The sequence below is a fragment of the Mustela putorius genome, unplaced genomic scaffold (assembly GCF_011764305.1).
Source record: "Mustela putorius furo isolate JIRA1106 unplaced genomic scaffold, ASM1176430v1.1 tig00003867_pilon_pilon_pilon, whole genome shotgun sequence".
In the NCBI taxonomy this organism is placed as follows: Eukaryota; Metazoa; Chordata; class Mammalia; order Carnivora; family Mustelidae; genus Mustela; species Mustela putorius.
In genome coordinates, this window is record NW_025422019.1 from 30,255,119 (window position 1) to 30,280,017 (window position 24,899).

The window sequence follows — 24,899 nt, forward strand, 5'->3', positions numbered from 1 at the left end:
GCATGTGCCGGAATTTCCTTTCTTTTTAAAATACTGAATAATATTCTATTGTAGGTATATGCTACATTGTTCATTCACCCACATATAGACATGTGGATACTTATGTTGCTTCCACCTTCTGGCTGTTGCAAATAATGCTGCTGTGAACATGGATGTATAAATATCTGTTGAAATGTCCATTTCCAGTTCTTTTGTGTATATATACAGAAGCAGAATTGCTGGATCATATGTCAACCTACTTTTAATTTTTTCAGGAACTACCACATTGTTTAACATAATTTAACGTTGTAGTTGCATACCATTTAACATTCTCGTCAACAAGAGTGTGTGTGAGTTTCAATTTCTCTACATGCTTGCCAATGCTTCTTAGTTTCTGTTTTTGTTTTAATAGCCATACTAATGGGTGTGAAGTGTTATGTCGCTGTGGTTTCAATTTGCATTTCACTAATGACCAGTGATGTCTGACATTTTTTTCATGTGCGTATTGGCCATTTGTACATTGTCTTTGAAGAAATGTCTGTTTAGGCCCTTTGCTCATTTTATAATTGGGTTATTTTTTTTCTTGTTGATTTATAGAAGTTCTTCATGTATTCTGGATCTCAGTTCCTTATCAGATATACAATTTGTGAATATTTATTTTCTCTCATTTTGTGGGTTGCCTTTTCATTCTGTTGGTGCTTTCCTTTCATATGTAAAAGTTTTAAATTTTGATCAAGTCCAATATATCTGTTTTTTACTGTTGTCACTGTGGTTTGGGTATTATTTCCAAGAAATCATTGCCAAATCCAGTGTTGTGAAGTTGTCCCTTATGTTTTTTTCTAGGTTTTATTGTTTTAGCTTTTACATTTAGGTTTTTGATTGTTTTTGAGTTAGTATATGGCCTAGGTGAGAGTCCAGCTTCATGTTTTGTGCTTGTAGATACACAGTTTTCAGCTTGGTAAAGAGACTGTTTTTTCCCCATCAAATGGTCTTGATACTCTTGTTGAACATTATTTTACCATTTTTATGTGAGGGTTTATTTCTGGGCTCTCATTGGTCCATCTCTGTGTTTGCCTTTATGCCAATGCCACACTGTCTGATTATTGTGGCTTTATGATAAGTTTTGAAATCAGTAAGAGTGAGACCTCCAGTGTTCTTTTTCAAGATTGTTTTGGCTGTTCAGAGCTCCTTGAGATTCCTTAGGAATTCAAAATGGACTTTCCTATTCCTGCAAAAAATACAATGAGGATCTTGATACAGATTGCATTAAATCTCTAGATCACGGGGCGCCTGGGTGGCTCAGTGGGTTAAGCCGCTGCCTTCGGCTCAGGTCATGATCTCAGGGTCCTGGGATCGAGTTCTGCATCGGGCTCTCTGCTCAGCAGGGGGCCTGCTTCCCTTCCTCTCTCTCTGCCTGCTTCTCTGTCTGCTTGTGGTCTATGTCTGTCAAATAAATAAGTAAAATCTTAAAAAAAAAAAATAAATCTCTAGATCACTTTTGGTAGTATTGACATTTTCACGATGTGAAGTCTTCTGATCTATAGACAGGAATGTCTTCCCACATAGAGGTGTCTTCTTAAATTTTGTATTTTTCATTCTTTTTAAAAATTTTAGAAGATTTTATTTGTTTTTAAGTAATCTCTACACCCAACATGGGGCTTGAACTTTTTTTTTTAAGATTTTTATTTATTTATTTGACAGACAGATCACAAGTAGGCAAAAAGACAGGCAGAGAGAGAGAGGAGGAAGCAGGCTCCCCACTGAGCAGAGAGCCCGATGCGGGGCTCGATCCCAGGACCTTGGGATCATGACCTGAGCTGAAGGCAGAGGCTTTAGCCCACTGAGCCACTCAAGTGCCCTGGGGCTTGAACTTTTAACCCCAAGATCAAGAGTCACATATTCTACTGACTGAGCCAGCTAGGCACCCCTCATTTTGTAGTTTTTAACATAGATTTCTTTTACTTCCTTGGTTAAATCTGTTCCCAAGTATCTTTCTTATTCTTTTTGTTGATATTTTATTTCATTTATTTATTTTAGAGAGAAAGAGAGAGAGTGTGTTAGTAGGGTGGGGCCAGAGAGAGAATCCCAAGCAGTGGTAGAGCCTGACACCGGGCTCAGTCTTATGACCCTGAGATCATGGCCTGAGCCAAAATCAAGGGTCGAATGTTTAACAGACTGAGCCAACCAGGTGTACCTCTTTTTGTCAAAAATTTAAATGGAATTATTTTCATTTCAGATTGTATATTGTTAGTATATGGAAATGCAACTGATTTTTACGTATTGCTTTTGTATCCTGCAACTTCTGCTAAATTCATTTATTAATTCCAACATAATTTTTGTGTAATCTTTAACTTTTCCCCCCATATATCCTGGAAAGATTTTTTGGCAGGCCACCGGAGGAAGCAGGCTTTATTCACAAGTTACCTCCAGAAACCAAAAAGACTATGTGCCCACTTTCAGCACCTCCTGTCCTTCCTGGCTCTCACATTACTCCAACTGGGGGAAACGAGGAGATGTAAATTGCCTTTTGGTTTTCCAGAGCCCCAGTCTTTCCCCTCCCTCTGTGGTCTTAGAAATTCAGTAGCAATACTCTTGTTTATTTTTTTTGGAAATGCCTGATGCAGCTACTTAATAGCAATTATGGGTGAAGGGTATGAGGGGAAGAAGTTGGGTGAGTAAGAGTGATGCACAGAGAATAGGAACATAGTCTATCAAAAGGCCTTCTGTCTCGCCTTAGTGGCTTGATCCTTCGCTGGTTGCATTTCTCTTCACACCAGATCACACCTTTCTGAACTAGAGGGGGGATTTCCACTACCAGTCATGGACACAGCCCCAGAGCCATGAGATGAGCTAGTCCAAACTTGGGCACATTCCTGGCCCAGAAAGGCTTAAAGTGATTGGTCAGGCACATTTTGCCCCCCATGTATATCTTTGCTGTTTTTCCATTGAGTTCAGGGGCTATAATTTCTGGAGCAATAGTGGGATATGTGATAGGAATGTCAAACTTCATGTCAGACTCATAGTTGAGGAGATCATGGATATACCAGCATTTTCCAAAACACTGAGGCCCTTCCTTGTTGGACTCTAGTTGGAATCAATCTTTGTCTACATTCTTGTTGTTTTCTACATACTGGACAAGTATGTAGATAAAGTCTGAAGATATTCCTCTTTGAGTCCTGCAGCCCTGCACCCCAACTCATGATCTGGAGGTCTAGCATTAGTCTTCAGCCATCTTGAACAAGGGTGCCTCGAAAGTTGGTTTTAAGAAATGATTGCTAGTAGGGGTTGAAGAAGACCATCACTGAGATCTCTCCCTGCCTAGTTAACAGAGACCAGGGGCCAAAAAGATTTCTAGTACTTGGTACTGATGAAGCATATTTAATCTGTGAGATCTTTTATGTGCCTAGTATGGGTTATAGAACTGTATTTAAGGGGAAAAAAAAAGTTTTAAATCTTAAGGTCATAATCCTTCCTTAAGAAAGCTTGTGGTATTATGGATAAGGCAAGACTTGCACACATGATGAAGACAGAATACACTGGGTTCTAACCATAAAGACAAAGCCTGAGAGACTGAAGGTGAAGGGGAAGGAAGCTGTGAGCTCTTTGTTCTTTTCTTTTCTTTCTTTCTTTCTTTTTTTTTTTTAAAGATTTTATTTATTTGAGGGAGAGAGCACGAGCGAGCGAGCACAAGCAGGGGGTTGACAGAGGGTGAAAGAGAAGTAGACTCCCCTCAGAGCAGGAAGCCTGACACAGGGCTAGATTCCTAGGACCCTTAGATCATGACCTGAGCTGAAGGCAGATTCTTTTTTTTTTAAGATTTTATTTATTTACTTGAGAGAGAGACAGTGAGAGAGAGCATGAACAAGGAGAAGGTCAGAGAGAGAAGCAGACTCCCCATGGAGCTGGGAGTCCGATGCGGGACTCGATCCCGGGACTCCAGGATCATGACCTGAGCCGAAGGCAGTCGTCCAACCAACTGAGCCACCCAGGCGTCCCTGAAGGCAGATTCTTTACTGACTGAGGCACCCAGGCACCCCAGGTGTGAGCTCTGTGAGGCCAAGTATCCGGCTGGAATGAGATGTTCCAAAACATGGGGGCTTCAGGCAAAGCTAGAGAATCTGTTATCTTGAACCATCTACTAAGATTCTTAATTTCTTTGCCATGTGAAGATACTTTAAATCTCTTATTGTCTTTTTTAAAAGAAACCGTGGTCTCAGATACTTTTTAAAATTGGCTGGACTTACTTTAAAAAGTGGAGCTATATTGAGCATAATTTGTTATGGTTTTTAGATGAGAGGCTTGCTACCTAAACTTATTATTCTTTGCAGAACAGTAAACTATTTTCCTTTTCAGACATGAATGAGCACAGCTCTAGAAGTCACAGTATCTTCCTGATTAATATTAAACAAGAGAATGTAGAGACGGAAAAGAAGCTCAGTGGGAAGCTTTATCTAGTTGATTTGGCTGGGAGCGAAAAGGTAATTGGTTCCTTATTTGTATTATCTATAATTTTCCCTATTATTTGCTTCAGCGTGCAATGGTATAATTTTTATACTCTTTCCATTCCCTGGTTTTAAAGAGCTTTTAAAGTTTCTGGTATTGTGCCAAGATAATATTAAATTTCACCTTCAGTTCTCTGCTCTCTTTTCTGGTCCTGAAGTCCCCTATTCACGACATAGGAGGTGCTTTGAATGCCAACTTGGATTTATGCTTAATAGGCCCCAATGAGGACATTAGGCAAGTGTGGTGTGCGCTTAGCCTGGTAGAGGCTGTTGTGTAAATGGGGGAGGGACGTGTCCGTTTGCTGAAAGGGAAGATCCGCATGTTGCACCAGATTCAAATAGGCCAGAAACATACTTTGCCATTGGACTGTAACTGTCCTGTCCCCACACATTTGTTTGCTGACAGAAGATCTGGAACCTGGGGCTGTTCCTGGGTTCTCTGCTTCTGTCTGTGGTGGGTGTGGTCTGACGGGGCTTCCTGTGGGCAGACTCACTTCCTTCAGGCCAGGAGGCCAGTAGGCAGAGGTTTGGTCAAAGCCCTGCCCCTTCTCTGGTTTTGTCGGGGTTCTCTTTTGGCATCTGTCCCATGCTTTCCTAGGCACTGGCTGAGGCCATACTCTAGAGCAAAGAACCTCCTAGCTGCCCCCTCCCAGCCTCACCTCCATAGCACTGCCAGAGCTTCCTGCTGCCACACCCTTTTTGGGGGCACTGCTCCCCTCCGGCGACCTCACAGAGCGAGTTCCTGTACACAATACCAAGTGGCTTCTGTCATCACTGACACTGTGCTGACTGGCCCCAGAGGCCAGCCCTGAGGCTCGGCCAGTCTCCAGGACTCTGTAATTGATCCCCACTTACTGTTCCCCGCCACTTAGTTGGGATACGCCAAGTTATGGCCACTAACATCTGCGTAAGTAATGGCTACTTGAAATGTTCTCCTGTACACATCTGTAAAGCCATGAGCAGAGTCATGTTCCAGGATGTTCCTGGAAAATGATCTGGCTGGGTATCTAACATTTTATGGGTGCAAGCTTATAACTGTAATTAAATAGACATGCACCAGAATGGGAAGACAGAGCAGAACCTTTCAGTTCTCGCCTGGACATTGGCAGCCAGGCCTCGCCTTGCTGCCACAACAGCAGTGTGGCTCTGGGGAAAGAGCGTAGTGGCCCCTTTGTGCTTCCGAGTTTGCTCTCTTTCCCTTTCAAGCACAGAGAGGAGCACTTGGGCCTGCGTGCCACTGGAAACAGCTTAGTGCTGGCGGTCGAGTGTGCAGGCCTGTCCTCTGCACAGTGTCGTGGTTATTGCTTAGGATATAGGCACTTTACAGTTGTGGTCCTGTACCTTGTTTCTTTTGCTCACATCTATACTCCTTTGCTCTAGACGTGTCCACATGTGTTCTACTAGGATGAACTCCAGGCTTTAACCCCCAGCTCCCCTACATGGTGTTCTTGCCTTGGGCTGCCGGTGGACCTTTCTGGAGCTCAAGGTTTCTATGTCTGTAAATGGAAGACAGTTGTCCCTGTCTCGTATATTTCGTGGCGTTAAGGTGCTCCGATGTGAAACCACCTTAGAGCATGCTGTGTGAATAGGCTGTCGCTGGGGACCCAGCAGCAGTATTATTTCTCTGTCAGCAGTGGTGTCCGCACACACACAGTTCGCAGAGAAAGGAGTATCTCCAGTGTTTGAAAACACTGCCCCCTGGATGCGTGTTCCTTTGCACAGTTTGCGGTCCCTTCCCTGCTTCCCTCTCTCCCCTGAGAGCAACGGCTCCTCCTGCCTCACTTGGCCGACCAGCCGAGCCAGGGAGCACGGGGGTTTGCCTCTCTCCCAAGGATCTGTAAACTGCTCTCTACCTAGAGCCGACGCTGTCAGTAGGAAATTGCCAGGAATAGCACAGCAGAGGAGGGACAGTATGTGGTCCCTCTGGCTGCAGAGGGGAGAAGACAAGTTGACCACGTAACATACACTTTCTTGACTTTGATGCCCCTGAGTATCTTGCCTTTTGGACGGTGGTTCCCCTTCTCCTTGCTACTGGAGTCAGTAAGTCAGGGAACAGAGTCAGTCAGGCAGGGACAACTTCCCACCACCTCTTGTCTTTGCCTGAAGTTGGAGCTTATAATGTACACTTGCCCAGTATGTCCATTCATTGTGGCCAGGATGGTGTTTTCGTGTCATGCTTTCCTTTCCCCTGGGCTCCCTCCAGTGAGGAGGCTGTGGCTCAGGCGTGCAGGACCCCAGCCTTTCTGTGGTGACAGCACTCTTGGAGCCTGGTTTCCCTCGATGGATGTCCCCCAGGGAAGCATCTGCAGCTCTACCACTAGAGGCATTTCAGCCATTCCCCTAAAACCTAATTGAGAGGAAAATGACAACAAGACAGAACAAATCCCCAGCCTCAGGCACAAGGGATGGTTTGATCAACGTGATTCTTACTTACTTTTATTTTGTCTTGCGTTCCAGGAGAATTCACATCGGCCCCCCTCAATCCCCAGCCCTGTGCCCTCCCGTGAATTGGAATTTTCTGCTCTGTGCTTTTGCTGCCCTGCGCAGCTCACTGCTTTCTCTTCTCTCTGGTAGGTCAGCAAGACTGGTGCCGAGGGAGCTGTTCTCGATGAAGCTAAAAATATCAATAAATCTTTGTCTGCTCTTGGAAACGTGATCTCGGCCTTGGCAGAAGGGACAGTAAGTGATCCTATCCCCATCTATTGAATGATATTATGAGAAGTCACTTTTTGGGTCTGTGTACACTCTTTGCCACATATCCCAGAGATTAGTTTGTTTTTCTTTGGAAAGGAACAGAGGGAATCCTGGCTGTAGACATCCTACTTGCTGGGAGATCTAGTCCATTAAAATGTGTGAATGGTGATGCTAATTTCCCCAGGCCCCAGACTGGGCACTCTAAACTTTGGCCAAATCCAAAGACTAGGCAACAACTTGTTCTACACATGTTTCTAAGTCCAGTGCCCCCTTTGCTAACTTGCTTGTGTTTTCTCTGTGAATGGACAATGGCTATAATAGCCAATACTTTTTTTTCCTAAATAGAAAACACATGTGCCATACCGGGACAGCAAGATGACTCGGATTCTTCAGGACTCTCTGGGTGGGAACTGTAGAACCACCATCGTTATTTGCTGTTCTCCCTCTGTCTTCAATGAGGCTGAGACCAAGTCAACACTGATGTTTGGGCAAAGGTGGGTGTGGTCTCTCACTCCGGTGCTCTGAGTGGTGAGGGGTTAGCGTCAGTGAGGAAGTGGAGGGAGTAGCAAGCAGTCCGTTAGGAAATTGCACCTAGCAGGTGTTGCCTGTAAACTTGAGGCATCGCTGACTGAGACCAAAAGAATAATTATGTTTTAAAAGAATCTGCAGGTATATGCCAGTCAAGGGTATGATATTTTTAAAGAAGTGCTTGAATGTATTATAGATGTGACTGCTGGTAATTCAGTGGAGTGTTGCTTTTGGTCTTCACGGAGTTAAATCTTATTTTGGGGTTCATAGGATTTCAAGTGTGTGTAGCTCAAGACTGATAGCTTCCTTTAATTCCAATATTTGGGATCCATTACAGAGTCGCTAATAGAAAAACCAGAAACTTGGATGAATATGGAGTGATTGCATAAATATAAAAGGGGGTGAAGGAAATCCTCATATAAACTTGGGAGTGGGAGGCACACCATGGATACTGAGGAGAGGGCACGGCATGGTGGCAGCCCTCTTCCCACCTTCACAAATGTCTAGATATCTGAGAACTCACAGGTGGGCAGCAGGACAGTGTGGTAATCCTGAGACAACATTCATGTGTGTGGGTTAGTGTGGGCCTTCCTGCCTCTCTTGCCCAGCCCACTCTGCTGCCCAGAGCCTGTCTCCTTCAGCCATGGACCCTTGGTGCCAGTTCAGCATGTGGGTTCCAGTGCTGCCATGCCCTTCAGTTCTGAACAGTTGTGTGGTCTTCAGACAAGTCACCAGTTCCTTGCAGGCTTCACCTGGCTTATTTGTAAATGGATGCACACAGCACTCCCCCTGTCTTCCCCTGGGACTGTGTTGTGTGGTCATGTCTGAGAAATAGTTTAAGATGCCTAGAGAATGGACGAATCAGGGTGGGCATGCCGCATGGGGAATTGTTAGGGCCTGTTTAAACTGCATTAAACCCCAGTCATTTCCTGAACCCACAGCAGAACATAGAATTATGCAGTCATGGCACCTGTGGGATGTCTAAATAAATAATAATTACATTGAAATGTTGTAGAACTAATATCTTTTAAACTGGGTTTGGGTCCTTTACTTCTCAGATCACTTCCTTGAGTAGTCAAATGCTTAGGTGCACAGATTGCAGGAGGATAGCCCTAGAAGGGTCATGGGATACCTATAAACCAGCACCTGCTTATGGGAAACACGGAATACTGTGGTGATCATCTTGCCTGTCCTGTCTCTCCTGGTTTCTTCACCTTAAGCGTATTTTCTCTGAAGACATGTTTGAGCAGACTAGCACCAAATGCATTTACGGAGGAAACTTCTCTTTTAAAAAAAATGTCTGACTTGCGAAGTAAAAATAATCTGAATCGTTGCAAGCGAGGGCTGTCCTGGGGCATGGGCTGTCTGTCTCCAGGTGCTGCTGTGAGTGGGCGTTTGCAGCTGTCTGTAGGGAGAGTCTCACGACCGTCCTCTTTCTTCTGACCTTAGTGAGGCAAGTGTCAGCATCGTCATGATCACGAGTGCCCAGCCGCAGTGGTTCCTATCTCCCCCATGTACAGAGGATGACGTGGAGACTTAGACTCTAAGCCATTAGGTGCTGCACCTGACCGCACATACCAGTAAATGATTAAACGTATAGGATGACATAGAATGGGGATTGTAGAATATGACCCCCAGCCTCTTCTGTGCAAGTTCCTTGATCAGGATCCTTGATGAGCACAGGCCTCTGGGTCGGTAATTCCAGTTTGGAAGCCAACTTCTGTTACTGATCAATTCTTCTCTCTTGTTTACTTCTCTCCAAGCCTCTCTGTCCTCGTCCATAGGGAAAACTCGAACGCCTACCTCTGAGAATTATTGAGAGGATTAATGAGATGCTTCAGTTTTGATATAGTACAGGGGTGGGCTGGCATGTGACAGGGGTTCGGCGGTTGCAGGTCTCCCTTTTCAACAGTGCGCAGTCTGGGAAGGTCATAAAACAAATGGGAGTGCCCGGAGTGGAATGGAATGTCTGGGACAGACTGGGGAGAAGGGGCCGGACTGAGTGAGGTAGAGCGAGAAATAAGTTCCTGGAATGAAAGACTAAAGAAATAGTGATACTAATTTGGGATTCCAGGAAATAAAAATAAAATGTCAATTCTCTTTTCAACTAAAATCGATTAGTCTGCCATTTAAAAAAAAAGATTTTATTTATTTATTTGACAGCGTATAAGCAGGGGCAGAGGGAGAGAGAAAAGCCGGCTCCCCACTGAGCAGGGAGCCCAATGTGGAACTTGATCCCAGGACCTTGGGATCATGGCCAGAGCTGAAGGCAGACACTTAACCGACTGAGCCACACAGGTGCCCCTGTCTGACATCTTTTATTAGTCATCTGGATACTAGGCTCCATGAGAGCAGGGACTGAGTTTTATCATCTGTGTCAGTCATCCCAACAAGCATCCAGCACAACTAGTATACAGTAGACGGTCATTCCATAAATGCTTATCCAGTGAATGAATGGATGAATTAAATGCTTATTGTGTAGGATTCCTTAGAATATTAGGGCAGGTGTTGAGCTGTGACACCATTATGTCTAGAAGTTTGGTTAGGTTTAGATCTGGTATGTTTTCCAACCCTGTAATTGGAAAGGTGTGAGGTTTGGTTCCTCACCCTCTATCCCTGAGTTAGTTAATGGATTCTTCAAGGACATCTAACTTCTCTATGGGGCCCATACCTGCTTTATTGTTAAATATACGCATTGAACCCAATTACACAGCAGACAAGAGTCTGAACATCGGATTAGACATGGTATCTGATAGCTAATGAGATTAAGCACTTTGAACTCAAAAAAGACTGCTGGGCACATCTCAAATTCACTGTTACGAGTGTTCATTATGCTCTTGTTGCAGGGTGGCCAGACCTTAGGGCTGTACGAGTTTCCTTCATTATTCCTATGTGGTTTTTCAAGGACATGAAGCAAGTCTGTGTTTCTTGCTAGGCTATTTTACTATATTGATACCCTGAATAGAATAGTATATTTTTTGAAGCAGTAGAAACATGATAAGTGTCTACAGATGCCTGAGGGCAGCCTCCCAAGTCAGCAGTCTTTAGGATTCTAGATTAGGTACTGGAATTAAAAGGAAAAAATGCACACAGTCTATTTCTTGGTTTCAGTGATGAATTCTGGCTCTTTTATTTAGTCAGATTTGTGTCTTTTGGTCCCCTGAGTGCCCGGCATTGCACTATTAAAGAAGTAGAAGCCATTTTCTGTGTTCTCAAAGAGCTTTTAATCTAGTTAAGGAGGGGACACTTGAATTTCTAGGCAGCCGAGAGTCAAAAAGCTGAACTGTGGGAAAATAGAACACTTCTTGCTTTTAAGGAATCAGATACTCAAATTAGAACACTTTCATTGATTTTTTTTTTTCTTTTGGCTTCCAGCATTTTTTTTTTTAAGTCTTTAATTACTCTTCCAAGGTACTTTCATAGCACATTTGAAAAGGATATTTGTAAGTTTTAGAAGTGTGAACTCAAATCACCCAATTATCTTGGAAGCCTATTTAATGTACCTTGATGGAGGAGTAATTCTGAAGGAAAAGGGGGCCCCCCTGGGGGCAGACTGATCTGTTTGGAGTAGGCCTGAATCAGCACATCTTTGACACTAAGTTTTGACTGATGTAGCATGAATAATTCAAAGGCTTTATTTGTATGTTATATGTAGAAGGAGAATTGGTGATTTGGGGAAAGTAATATTATTCTCTTTCTGAAATGACCCCCCCCCTTTTTAAATTCTGCCACCTCTTGCCCAGTTTCACCGAAACAGTTAGTCCTGAATGGAGTGCATGCAAAACTCAGTTCACCAGATCATGATAACAAGTTATATGCAAGGGTAAGAGTGAGCACTTTGGCCAAGGCAGAGCAGACCCTTAGCTATACTTTTGACATAGAATGGAAAAAAGTCTCAGATCACCCCTCGTTGCAGTGCCTGTGACTGAAACACCATTAAGGTTAATTTGTGCTCTCGGAGGGAGATATTCTGTTTATGACGGAGGTTTAACCAGGCGCCACATCCTCATCCAAATCTGTCATTTCTCACTGTTTCTTGGGAGACTGGAGTCTCCCAAGACTCTGTCCAGAAGACACAAAATTTAGAGCTTTTTAATTTTTCATTCCCTTAACCCCCCGCTCGCAAGTGAGGAAAATGGGCTCACCAGGAAATGGGAAGATGCTCTGCAAGAGTCATGTTTCCAGAAGGAGGTTAGGTGTTTTATGTGGAGACTAAGACTCAGAACACATTAGAAGCTATCATGGTTTTATGTGTCAGCTTGGCTGGGCTGTAGTACTCAATTATTGAAAAAAACATTAATCTAGGTGTTGCTACAAAGCTCTTTGTGGATGAGATTGACATTTATGTCAGTTGACTTTAGGTGAAGCACATTGCTCTCCACAACCTGGTGGGCCTTACACAATCAGTTGAAGGCCTTAAGAGCAAAAGCTGAGGTTTCGTAGAAAAGAAGAAATTCTGCCTCAAAACTGCAGCATCTATCCCTGCCTGAGTTTCCAGCCCCCTAGCCTGCCCTGTGACTTTTAGACTCTCAAGTCCCCATGATCATGTGATAAATACATGTTGTAAGGTATAATGGAAGGAAAATGCTGAAAGTAAGAGGTAGGAAGATACCAAGAAAACACATCTTTCTGGCTCTCTCAGGGAGGCCAGAGTAATTAGAAGAAATTCCTGTGATATGTAGCATGTTAGAACTATGTATGTAGTTCTAACCCTAACATGCTAGAACTACGCCCAGAAAGTACAAGTAGAGGCAATTATTGAGGAGTGGAGTGGGGGTGGGATTTATCATGCAGAGTGATGTGAACTGAATGGCCCTAGGATGTCCCCTCTTCCAACAAGGGCTTGATTCAAGTGCCAAATTACGAGAATGCCTGTAGTTGTCACCCATGGGGCCTTAACCTCAGTGATAGAGATGGATGTGGTTGGCAGTCCTAGATACCTGGACCTATGCTTCCGAACATGTAAACTACAAAATCAGGGACAGAGAGACCTAGAGGTACTGGGCAGGAAATGACCAGGGGGCAGGGTCTTCCTTCCACTCCTCAATGAAATATGTCTAAGAGTCCTTTTCTGACTGTCTCCCTGTGGGGAAACTCTGTGGAAAAGGTACTGTGACCTGCGCTCTTTACTATGCTTGGTCTAGGGTTCACATTTTCTTCCTTTCTTTTATTTTTTTAAAGATTTTATTTATTTATTTGAAAGCGAGAGAGAGAATAGGAGGGGGGAGGGGGAGATGGAAAGGGGGAAGCAGGTCCCCCCTCCCCGCTGCTGAGCAGGGAGGCTGGTGGGGCTCCATCCCAGGACCCTGAGATCATGCTGTGAGCTAAAGGCAGATGCTTAACCAACTGAGCCACCCAGTCGCCCCAGTTAACATTCTTTTTCAAAGGTGGTTAACATTCATTAGCATTGAGGTCTTTTAAAAACTGGGTCCTGGTTCCCTTCCTGTGGGGAAAGGAGGTTGTTATATCTGGGGCAAGTCTGGATCATATATTATTTAAGCTGTGCTTGGCTCTCTGAAGCAAACAGAAACAAAGAAAAACTGCAAAACAGAAATCCTGATAACTGTACCCTGAAGATTTGGCTTATTAGTGCTGAGCAGGTCTTGCTGGTAGGGTATATACCTGAGGTTAGTTAAGGTCTTCCCCTAAATAGCCTTGGTTAGGATTTTGCTCAGTATTTGCTATGGATATAACCGTGGAATGGGCATTTATTTCTATATACAGCTTGGGGGCTCTGGCTGAAAAGCCTGAGGATGTTTAAGAATGAAGACTCAAGACACTCCTCTGTTCCTTTGGGAGTGATCCGGTCACACTGAGATTAACACATGTTGTCACAGTGGGATAGACGTATAAACACGATGAGTGAGCAGAAAATTTATGGCTAGAGTAAGGTTCCTGCAGATCACTGGTTTGTTTCCTGTATCAGGGAGATAATATCCCAGGACTGTAGGGGCTGGGTGGTATTGCTTGTTGCTCTCTAGCTTCACATAGGCAAAATCAGAAAGCCCACCTTAGGAGCATTTCTCACTATTTGTGGTCCCGTTGATTTTGCTTCCTTGTAAGGTACCTGAAATTCTTTGGCAACCAGGTTAAAGAGTAAACACATGTGTGTATGCTCACACATCCCTGAATTGTGTCTAGAACACATCCTTGAGTGCTCATGATCCATGTGGATTCATTGTATTTGAATGGAGTCCAGATGTAATGCTGTTTAGTGTGATTATAGCTAGCAAGTATATGGAAAACCAAAATGAAAGAGAAAGAATGTGAAAGTTAAAAGATACTTGGATGTGCTCTACAGTGGACAAGGCAAAAAAGCCAGTGTAGACCACTACCCCACCCACCTGATGGCAGCAAACTGAATGTTTGCACAGGAGGAAAGGGAATTAGGTTTGAGTAGCCAAATTAGACAGGACCTAATGATTAGGCTTCTCTATTCTGTAAATTTCCCTGAAGTTCAAGGTAAACAGCAAAAGAGATTGTAGATGTTCAACATCTTTTTGCTCTAAGTCTTTTACGGAAATGAGAGACTGAGATACGCTTTATTCCACCTTGTAAGGTTGGTTTCAACATCCTAGATGGAATGTTTGTTCTTTTTTTTTTTTTTTTTTTTTTAAAGATTTTATTTATTTATTTGACAGAGAGAGATCACAAGCAGGCAGAGAGAGAGGAGGAAGCAAGCTCCCTGCTGAGCAGAGAGCCCGATGCGGGCCTCGATCCCAGGACCCTGAGATCATGACCTGAGCCGAAGGCAGCGGCTTAACCCACTGAGCCACCCAGGCGCCCTGGAATGTTTGTTCTATTTAGAAGAAATAACTCCAGGCACAGAGATTCAAGTATCTTTCTCAGTGACTCACTCTAGTTGATTCCATGATCTAGAAATTCTTGTATCTGACTTGATTCCTTTCAGTATCACTTTCTTTTCTTACCCTTTTTTGGTTTATTATAACATATGTATAATAAAATCCATAAGCTCAAGTGTGCAACTCAATAAATTCTTACAAATATATGTACACATAGAACTGTCACCCAGCATCCTAGAAGCCTCCCTACTGTACCCTCACCATCAATACCCACCTCTGAAGGGGAAGTGTCATCCTGACTTCCATCAACATAGATTACTAGTGCCTGTCTTTGAACTTTATATAAATACTAACATACACTACAGTTTTGTGTGTGGCTTCTTTTATGCAACATTGTATCCTTAAAATCGACTACATTGTGAAGTGCAGTAGTAGTTTCATTTTTCATGGTTATATTTCTTTGTATGAATATAGTATATGTGGTATCTATTTTACTGTTGATGGATATTTAGATTGTTTTCATTTGGGGCTGTTACAAATGAAGTCATTATGAAATTGGTTATCATGCTTTAGGTGAATATTGACCTCATTTCTGTTGGTTATGTATCTGGGAGTGGAATTGCTCATAGATATGAGATATTCAGCTTCAGCAGATAGTACCAGAGTTTTCCCAAATGACTGGAAAAATTTATACTCCCGTTAGTAGCACCTGAATGTTATAGTCTCTGCACATTCTCACCAACACTTGGTATTATCAGTTTAAAATTTCTAGCCATTCCATTGGGTGAAGGTATCCTTATTATTTTGTTTTACATTTCTTTGATGGCTGATGATGTTAGGTGACATTTTGGGGGTATTTATTGACACATCTATTGTAGGTGCCTATTCAATCGTTGCCCAGTTTTTATATTAGTTGTCTGCTTTTATCTTATTGATTTATAGGAGTTATTTTGGGCAAGTCCTTTAACAGATACATGTATTGCTTATATCATCTTCCTCTTTGTAGCTTAAGTTTTAAGTTTTTGGTGGTGACTTTCAATGAAGAATGTTTTTTTTTTTTTCATTTTGATGAAGTCAAATTTATCTTTACTTTTATGTCCTATTTAAGAAATCTTTATCTACCACAAAGTCTTAAAGATATTCTCCTGTTTTGTTCTAGAGCCTTCATTGTTTTACCTTTCACATTTATGTGTAAAATCCACATAACCAAAAACCATTTTTATATGGTTTGGGGGAGTACATAAAGGTCACACATACCCTTCCCCCTTGCCCCTCCCCCCCCAATCACCATATATTGAAAGGACCATTCTTTCCCACTGTGTTGTGTGGGCACCTTGTTTAAATCAGATGATGTCGTAGGCTAGTGTCTGTTTCTGAATGATCCATTCTGTTATTATTCTTTTTTTTTTTTTTAAAGATTTATTTATTTATTTTAGAAAGAGAGTGCATGCAAGTGAGGGCATGCTGTGGCAGGGGGAGGGGCAGAGGGAAAGGGAAAGAGAATCCAAGCAGACTGAGCACAGAGCTCAGGGCCGCATATGGGCTCTATTTCCTAACCCTGAGATTGGGACCTGAGACGAAATCAGGAGATGGACACTTAACCAACTGCACCACCCAGGTGCCGCCATTCTGTTTCTATTCTAAAGTTTCTGTACTATTCAGTCACTTTTAATTACTGTGACTGTGTAATAAGTGTTGATATTCTGTCCTCTTTGTTTTTCAGAGTTGTCTTAGTTATTCTTGGCCTTTTTGCCTTTCTCTTACAAATTTTAGAATTAGGTTGTCAGTTTCTAAACACACACCCCAAGCCTCCTGCGATTTTATTTGAGATTATTTAAAATTTATAGAGCAGTTCTGGGGAGGATTGGCATCTTTTCCAATCACTGTTGACTGGTTTCTTTATATTCTACTTCCAGTGGATGGAAAGGCATGTTCTGTCCCATTTGGAACTAAAATGAAGTCTAGGGCAGTAGCATGAGGTAGGCTTTCCCACCATTGTTCTGAGTTCCAAATTAGAGTTGGGTTTTATATCTTCCAAATGCTTCTGTGGGTCATTTCTGTATCATTTTTTGCACTGCTTTGGGCCCTGGGACAGTGACCTCTCTGGAAAAGTGCTCTCTTGTCTCTGGCTTCAAGTTAGGTTCTACCAGTGGAAAGGAACATGGATCAGAGGAGGGGATCAGGAGAGAAGAAAGTGAGGTCAGGGTATAGTTTCTTGGCTCTTTCTTTGCAGGAACACTTGGGTTGGCTGTGTCCCCAGACTAAAAGCTGTTACAGATGTCACCGGGCAGCCACCTTCTCATAGGTCCCTGTCTCTGTGCACCCTTCAGCCTACACATGGTGATGGCCCCCCAACACCCATCCCATCTTTGGTAAACTCTTCCCAAATTATGCAGTTTGAATGGGCCATCTATTTTCTGCCAGGACCTTGATCACTATGAAAGTGGAAGAAGAAGAATTTTCTGAACAGCTTAAAAGGACTTTGAGGGGCACCTGGGTGGCTCAGTGGGTTAAAGCCTCTGCCTTCGGCTCAGGTCATGATCTCAGGGTCCTGGGATTGAGCCCTGCATCGGGCTCTCTGCTCAGCAGGGAACCTGCTTCCCTTTCTCTCTCTCTGCCTCCCTTTCTGCCTACTTGTGATCTCTGTCTGTAGATAAATAAAATCTTAAAAAAAAAAAAAAAAGAACTCTGAGAATGAGGATCCGTTATACCAGTGATAACCTTGCTGCATCTTCTCCCAACACTCTCCTTCTGGCTCACCCTGCCTGGATATAGCATGAGGGCTCTATCCTTCTCTTTGTGGTATCCTTGGAAGTCATCAAGAGACTCATTATGGTGTAAAAACTAAGACCAGTAGCCTCCCCATGGAGCCCTAAGTGCCCACAAGCATTTTAGCCATACATGAGTCGTCACTTCCTTAATCACTCAGGTGATGATGCTGAACTGTTTGTGCTCCTTCTGCGGAGCAGACACGCCTCCGCCCATGGATGTTAGAAGACGAGGTGAGAATGGCAAGCTGGCATGGACTGCAAGTAGGAAGAAAATTGCTGCTGTTTGAAAAATTAGACTTGGAGCCCTTCTGGGGATAGAAGCCTCAAGCTACAGTGAACGATGGAGAATTTGACTAATTCTTTTTTTTTTTTTTTTTTAAAGATTTTATTTATTTATTTGACAGACAGAGATCACAAGTAGGCAGAGAGGCAGGCAGAGAGAGAGGAAGGGAAGCAGGCTCCATGCTGAGCAGAGAGCCTGATGCGGGACTCGATCCCAGGACTCTGGGATCATGACCTGAGCTGAAGACAGAGGCCTTAACCCACTGAGCCACCCGGGCGCCCGAATTTGACTAATTCTTAAGTGGAGTCTCACATTGACTTCATTTCACTCCTCTTTTGATGGTTGGGTTATTTAGTTGTCTGCTTTAGGAATTAATTTTTGGAATGACATCTGTAGCCCTGGTGGGGGCTGGTGAAGTTTCTCTCCCTGAAATAGAAATCATGTCCAAAATGTCGTTTCATGACAACAGTAATTAACCTGAATCACGCATCAGATAATGCTGGCAAATATGACAGTACAAGAACTTGTGGGAGTTTAAAATGGAAAAGGGAAGAGCAAATAAATCAGGATATCACATTTTTAAATGAAGTTTTCACCTTCTTAAGAAGTAAATAATAAATGGAATTCTGTCTTGGTCAGTTTCCTTTATAATCCGAAAGTCTGCTTGTGTGTTCATTTGTGTAGGTCAGCTAGAGCTGCCACTGCCTTCGCTCTCATCACTTGCTCCCTTGAGTAACTTGTGGATCCACACAGACATCCACTGTGGCTTCATCCCCCTCCCCCAGCCATATGCCCTAGAAAGTCACTCCTATCTCTTATACTGGAAATGATGAAATGGTGGCCCTCAGACATGTTTGTTTGCCCTAGCTGTTATTTTGGGGAAATTGTTTGAAATTGAGAGATACAAATAAAAACATTCAAGTGCTGACTTCCCTTGAAACATGGGATGAACTGAGAGTAGTGGGCCCTCTGCTCCTACATGGTGACAGCGGCCTGTGATGAGGGGGTCATGTGCTCAGAGGGGAGCTGTGGTTTCACCTGGCTGGGCCTGAAGCCATTAAGTGACCCACCCTGTTGACATGGTTCAGTGCATTACAGAAACAACTGATTGCATTACTTCAGCCTGTGGTTTATTGGTATGAAAACCTGTAATCTCTGCAAGGCCGTAGACTTTGTCTCAATTGACTTGGTATATCCCCAGTGTTTCATAAAAGTTAAGATAGAAAGGAAACTTACTTAAGAAGATGAACCTGGCAGGGCCATGCTGGATGCTTTGAGGAGGATGCTGAATGCTTGAGAAAGACTGACTGTAAGTCAGGGCTGAGAACATAGACTAAGATGGTGGCAGGGTGAACCAAGAAAGAGGTGGCCCTGGGAGACAATTCGAGGGAAAAGCCTTGGGATTTAGACTGGTAGGAAAATGGGAAAAGGGGATGGTGAGCTCGGAGTCTTCAGGGGCAGTGGTGCCAGTAACAGAGTGAGGAGGCGGTAGATCCTAGGGTCCCCTCTGATCTCCCCAGTCTTTGGATGCAGAAGTATTTGAGGCTTAATTGTATTCATGATTTAGCTAATCTAATAGCTACTCTCAGAATCTTTCCCTTCTGTCTTTGACCCCAGGGCTAAGACCATCAAGAATACAGTCTCTGTGAACCTGGAACTGACAGCAGAAGAGTGGAAGAAGAAATATGAAAAGGAGAAGGAGAAAAACAAGACTCTGAAGAATGTCATCCAGCATCTGGAGATGGAGCTGAACAGATGGAGAAACGGTAAGGAAGAGTGGAGAGGAAGAACGAGGCATGAACGTGTGGTTTCCTTCTCCTGGGACAGCTGGTATCCTGGGACACTTTGGGAAGGACCGGATGATGGCGGAGCTTGGTTCTGCCTTGCAACAATCTGTGTGAATGAGTGAAGTTTTCTCATTGTGTAGAGAAGCTGCCCACCTGACCCCGTCACTTGGCTGACTGGCGTGCTTAGTGTGGGCAAGTGCTATTTGCAAGGTTGCCTTAATCTATTTCCAGTGAGCTGCTCCTCTATGTTAGTGTAATCCTCTCTGGTAGCCATGTTTGAGGTTTTGAGTGCAGCAGCTGAGACTTTGAGACTCAGACTACTTTTGATTAAATGAAAAATATGCCATTCACTCCTGTGTGAGTTTTATAATTGACTTGGGGTTAGAAGTCACCTCTGGCAAATATTTGCATTTTCAGGGGGCCAGTTGATCTCTGTGCTCTGCTTCTTCAGAGCCAGAAATAGAAGGCTCCTGATGAAGTTCTGTGCTAAAATGGAGTCTTACCGGCTTATTTCGTGACTAGTTTTTTTCTTTTTTCCTCCCCAAAAAACATTCTCTTTGGTTTGTTCTACTCAAAGAAAATATCTCAGAGAGCTGACACACACTGGGTGGGTGGGTTGTGGGTGAGGCGTTGAAGAGGGGTTTCCAGATCCAAGTGCAGACAGATTATTTTGGGACTTTTAGCATTGTGATGGAATTAGAAGGTAGAAATCTCTCTGGTTTGTTGTTGTTGTTGTTGTTGTTTTAACTGAAATAGGCAGGTTGGTGTGTGTGTGTAGGGGCAGAGTGGATAGCTGGAGATCCATATTCTTCACTGTGTCCACTGTCCACTACGAGTTCCAGGCACTGACGTAGACCTCAGTCTCTTGGGTGAGCGTAGAAGCCTGGGGGCTGCTAGGCAGGAGGGGGGTAGAACCCGCCTATGTGTAACCACAGAGTTAGCGGTGGATGGTCTTGTGATTCTGTGTTTGCCGCTGTTTTTTTGCTAGGAAAGGTGGGGTGCCAGTGACCTACTATTCAATGGAAAAACAATTGCGAAGCAAAGCAGGATTCAAGAGAGGTTCAAGAAGTGACCTAGTAGCCTAAATAACACAATTCTTTTCTTTTTGGGAGATTTTTCTAGCCGCACACATGTTTTGAAAGCTGCTAGAATAATTGAATAATTCAGCACCTGTGGCCGGCGGATGATTCCTTGCGATTTGGCAGGAGTTAGGAGAATGGGGAGGGATGGTTGGCAAGGCGGGGAGTGGCCGTATGAAATTTTGTTCTATTTCTGGGATCCTCTTGGGTCAGTTCTCTGCTGGGCAGTTGGAACATTCAGTAAAGCCTTTTGGTACAGGGAGGGAGGCTGGCCTTAGAACATTGCGCAGTGGGCCACCAGCCTTGCTGTTTTCTCTTCGGTCCTGTCCCTTGCCAAGCTTTCCCCCTGCGATCCTCCGTGCCTCTTCCAACTTTGTCCTCTAGGGTCGGCCCGCTGTCCAGTTTGCCTAATACCCTCCTGCCTGGCACTCTCCTTTTACTTTTGGACTTTTAACTTGGCATCATTTTAATTGTTTGCCCCACTTTGTCCACTGTGCAAATCTACTCAGAAATACACTGTTTTCCATGTCCCACAGGGTGAGATTCTACATAAGCCCTTATGTACATAATTTGGGAAAACTCACGTATGGTTTCTGGCACACGATAGACTTCGGTAGATGTATGTTATGTAAACACATGTTTAACCCATTGCTGGAGTGGAAGGGGTGAGCCGTCGATCATGGTCTCTGCCCTTACAAGCTTATAGTCCGGTGAGGGAGACAGACTCCACAGTCAACAAATGTGTCTGTGCTGCATGCCAAAAATGGAAAGTAGAAGGTACTGAAATTATTATAACTTTTAGTTATACTGAGAAGTCAGTGAAGGTTTCCCCTGATAAGCAACCTAGGGAATAAGATCTGAGAGAAAGAGAGCAGTTAGGAGCAGCAAGAAGTGGGGGTGGGGTGGAGGGAGCCACACTTACAACAACCTGGAGGGGCAGCCTTTGGCCTCGGGCAGCGGCAGGAAGGCCAGTGTGGTGAGCTGGGGAGGGGCAGTAAAGGCCTGAGACGAGGAGAGGGGGTAGGCAGACCTGTCATGGGCAGGCCTAAACAGTTTTTGTTCAGGATTTTGGTTTTATCTAGCAATGAGAATCTAGCAATGGGAAGACCTTCAAGGATATTCAACTGAAGATCATATGATAAGATTTGCATTTTTGAAGATCCATTGGTTGTGTTGGAGATGGCCGGCCAGGAACAAGGATGGTCTTCCAGGGATGAGGTTACAGTATTTGAATTGAGAGGGCAAGGGAAAGGGAGAGACATGGATGGACCAGAGAGGTGTTTAGGAGATAAAACCAGCAGGGCTTGGTGAGGAGCTGGCTGCAGAGAGACAGAGTGCCAAGTTTTCCAGCCTGCTGTGTTGGATGGAGGGTAGAACAGTTTACTGAAAAAAGAAATACCAGAGAAGAACCAGACTGGAGACAAGGGAGATGAGGAGGGGAGTTCAAGGTGGAACATCCAGGTGAAAATGTCAAATAAGCAGTTAGGTCCAAGGGTCTAGAGCTCAGAGAGCCCAGGTTGAGCTGGGGAAAGAAATGGTAGTAGAGCTTTAGGAAGTACAGGAAGGCATAGGTAGGGGTGAGGGCCTCTAGAGAGAGGGCAGGAAAGAGAAGAGGGAGAGAGTCTTGAGACCCGCCTCTACCATGACTGTGTAATCACTGAGTGGCTGTCATAGAGAAGGGGATCTGCAGAGCTCTCGTGTCCTCCTAAGCTAACATTCATTCATTCATTCATTCATTTAATTTATTTATTTAGATTTTATTTATTTATTTGATAGACAGACACAGCGAGAGAGGGAACACAAGCAGAGGGAGAGGAGAGGGAGAAGCAGGCTTTCTGCTGAGCAGGGAGCCCCAGGTGGGGCTCAATCCCAGAGCCCTGGGACCATGACCTGAGCTGAAGGCAGATGCCTAATGACTGAGCCACCCAGGCACCCCACATTTATGTTTCAAGGTAATTTTTTGGAGAACACCTGGATGACTCAGGCGGTTAAGTGTCTTGCCCACAGTGGCTCGGTGACAGAGCAGGGATCTGAACGTAGGGCAGCTGACTGTGAGATTCATTGTCTCTCCATCATCTTGCAGTATGCGCACAGCCCAAGTGGTTTGTGTGTAGGCCAGTTAGAGGAGCGTGAAAAATGCCATACCAGGGAGGAAGGGACCAGAAGCCCCTCAACAGTGTCCCGTGCACCAGGCCCAATTCCTCGTCATCATGAGAGCATGCGTGGTTTCTTTCAACTGGAGAGCTGGGACTTTGAGAGATAAAGTCGAGAAGAAGAGGTCCCCTCCAGTAAAACCCAAGTGGCAGGATATTTCCAGCTTTCTTTTGAAATTTGACACACACATTGGCTCTAAACCTGTAGGAATCAGCCACTGAGTTCACCTCAGCGAATCCTGGGTATTGACGTTGCCACCCTGTAGGCTGAACCACTGAAGGCAGCACCGTCCACTGTCTGCATTCTCTGCTGGGGAAGAGGGGTCTGTCCTTGTATGGTGTCTTTATAATTGTAGAAGTTTGACTGCTCTTCTCCAGCCATGGGCGAGCAAGAGAGGAGTGGAGCTGAGAAACAGGGTGTGTGTGTACATATGCTTGTGCTTTCCCATTTTTGCTGTTCTGTAGACTGAGGCAGGAAAGCCAGGGAGTCAGAAACACGATGTAAAAGAACACGATGTCGCAGTGGCAGATTGGGTCCAGGCAGGTCATGTAAAGTGAAGAAGTTGATATAGTTGGTGGCAATGGGACTGTGAGGCAGGACAGGGCACTCCCTGCCCAGAGTCATTCAGACGTTATGAAATACTACCCTATTCCATGCCTAGAGGCTGGTTCTCTCCCAGACCCCTCCCCCTCCCCACTGCTACCAATTTTCAACTCCTTTTAGCTTCATGGGCTACTTCAAAATGCAAGCACAGCAGTTTCCTCCCCTGGGCATAGCAGAACATTGATTCTCAGAATACGGCCGGTGACTAGTAATGTACATAATTACACCCAGCCGTAATTCACGTCTGCCGTTGGCATTAAGGCAAGGCTCAGGGCATGTGCGTGCTGGCTTAAGGGGGGCTCATGCCTTGTTTTTATAAAGAAGGAATAAGGAGAGCCACTCCATTCCTCATAGGGCCAGGCTCCTTGGGTAGCACAGGACAGGAATTGACCCTGCTTAGCTTAAACAAAACAGCAAAGCACGAGAAGTCTGTGAATGACTCGCAGAACCGAAGAACAGCCGAGCAGCCAGCTTCATCTGGCAAAGCTGGGGCTGCTCCAGAGCCTGGGTTCCTGGGGGCTGCACCTGGTGTGAGTGCCCTCTTGAGTTCTCTCCCCCTTCCTCACATTATCTGTTTGGGACACAGAGGCTCCGGAGAGAGGGGAGAGACCGAGCGTGTGGTGGCGTGCTGAGGAATGAGGAAGCCCAGGGCCCTCTGCCGTGTCCTCTGACCAAGCCTGCGCGCACCGGGAGAGATCATTCCTCACTAGGAAGTTGTGGTGCTGAACGGAGAATGGGTGTTGCGTGGCTGGGAAACACCTGTCCGGTCCAGTCTGCTAGTGACATCTTGTGGGCTGAAATCGATTGACAGTTCCTGGACTCTGGAAGCTCTGTGGGCCACTGCAGCCTCAGGGATTTTACTCAGCCTGCTTGCTTAAGGACAGATAGAGGGAGTGGGCAGTTGGCGGAAGCAGGGTTGTTTTTTCTCTCTAGCTCTGTGCCTTGTTTGTCATGTACATGGAAAGGACTTGAACAGTCCTGTGAATGGGGATAGATTTAGATGGTTGCACTCAGAGTAAATTACGGCTCCCAGTTCACCCTGCCTGGTTTCCCCGAATCTATCTAGAAGACCCTTGATGGGCAAGTTGGGGAGGGAGGGCTGAGGGCCCAGGCCTGTGACCCTCAGAAGGGGGATGGGCCCACAGTTTCCTATTGCTGCCAGATCAATCTTGACACATGCCCTCTTCTCTGATACTTCTTTGAATTTTGTCCTTTAAAAAGCAATCTTGTTTTATAGGAGCTTAAGTCAGAAAAGGAGGCCCTGAAAAATCCAGGTGTCAGAAGTGCAGAGAAATGACCCGAAAATAGGGCACATCTGCAGTGTCTCTCGAATAATTAAATATAATAGTAAATAACAGAATGGATGTAGATTTACCCCATCTGCTGAAGTCATGCAAAGAAATTATTTCATCACAGGCTGGGAAGGCATGGAAAAATCGGCAATCTCTACAACAGATTCGTTCTCCACAATTTAAAACCTGCCAGGCCAGCAGGCTTGGTTTCCCCAGCTGGCTCAGTTTGCAACCTGGAGTCTGATCCCAGGCTTTGTGGGACTGTGTGGCCTCTGTAGCTCCCACACAATCTGCCCTTTTAGCATTAAAGATACCCCAAGATGCTGGTCCGCGCACTGACATCCCTCCCACCCGGATTCATGACTCCAGTAGAAGCTCTGAAGTTAGTGTTTCATTTGAGACATCTCATCTTTTAGGCTCTCTT

At 44.6% G+C, this 24,899-nt stretch overlaps 1 protein-coding gene across 1 annotated transcript in view; it reads left to right on the forward strand.

Moving 5' to 3' along the window:
- KIF5C (kinesin family member 5C) overlaps positions 1-24,899 on the forward strand; it is a 156,541-nt gene that overhangs the window by 74,273 nt on the left and 57,369 nt on the right. Inside the window, exons 8-11 of the mRNA XM_004757858.2 lie at positions 4,333-4,457; positions 7,056-7,160; positions 7,521-7,669; positions 19,178-19,326. Of these exons, the coding sequence (XP_004757915.1) occupies positions 4,333-4,457; positions 7,056-7,160; positions 7,521-7,669; positions 19,178-19,326 (528 nt within the window). The remainder of the gene's footprint in view (positions 1-4,332; positions 4,458-7,055; positions 7,161-7,520; positions 7,670-19,177; positions 19,327-24,899) is intronic.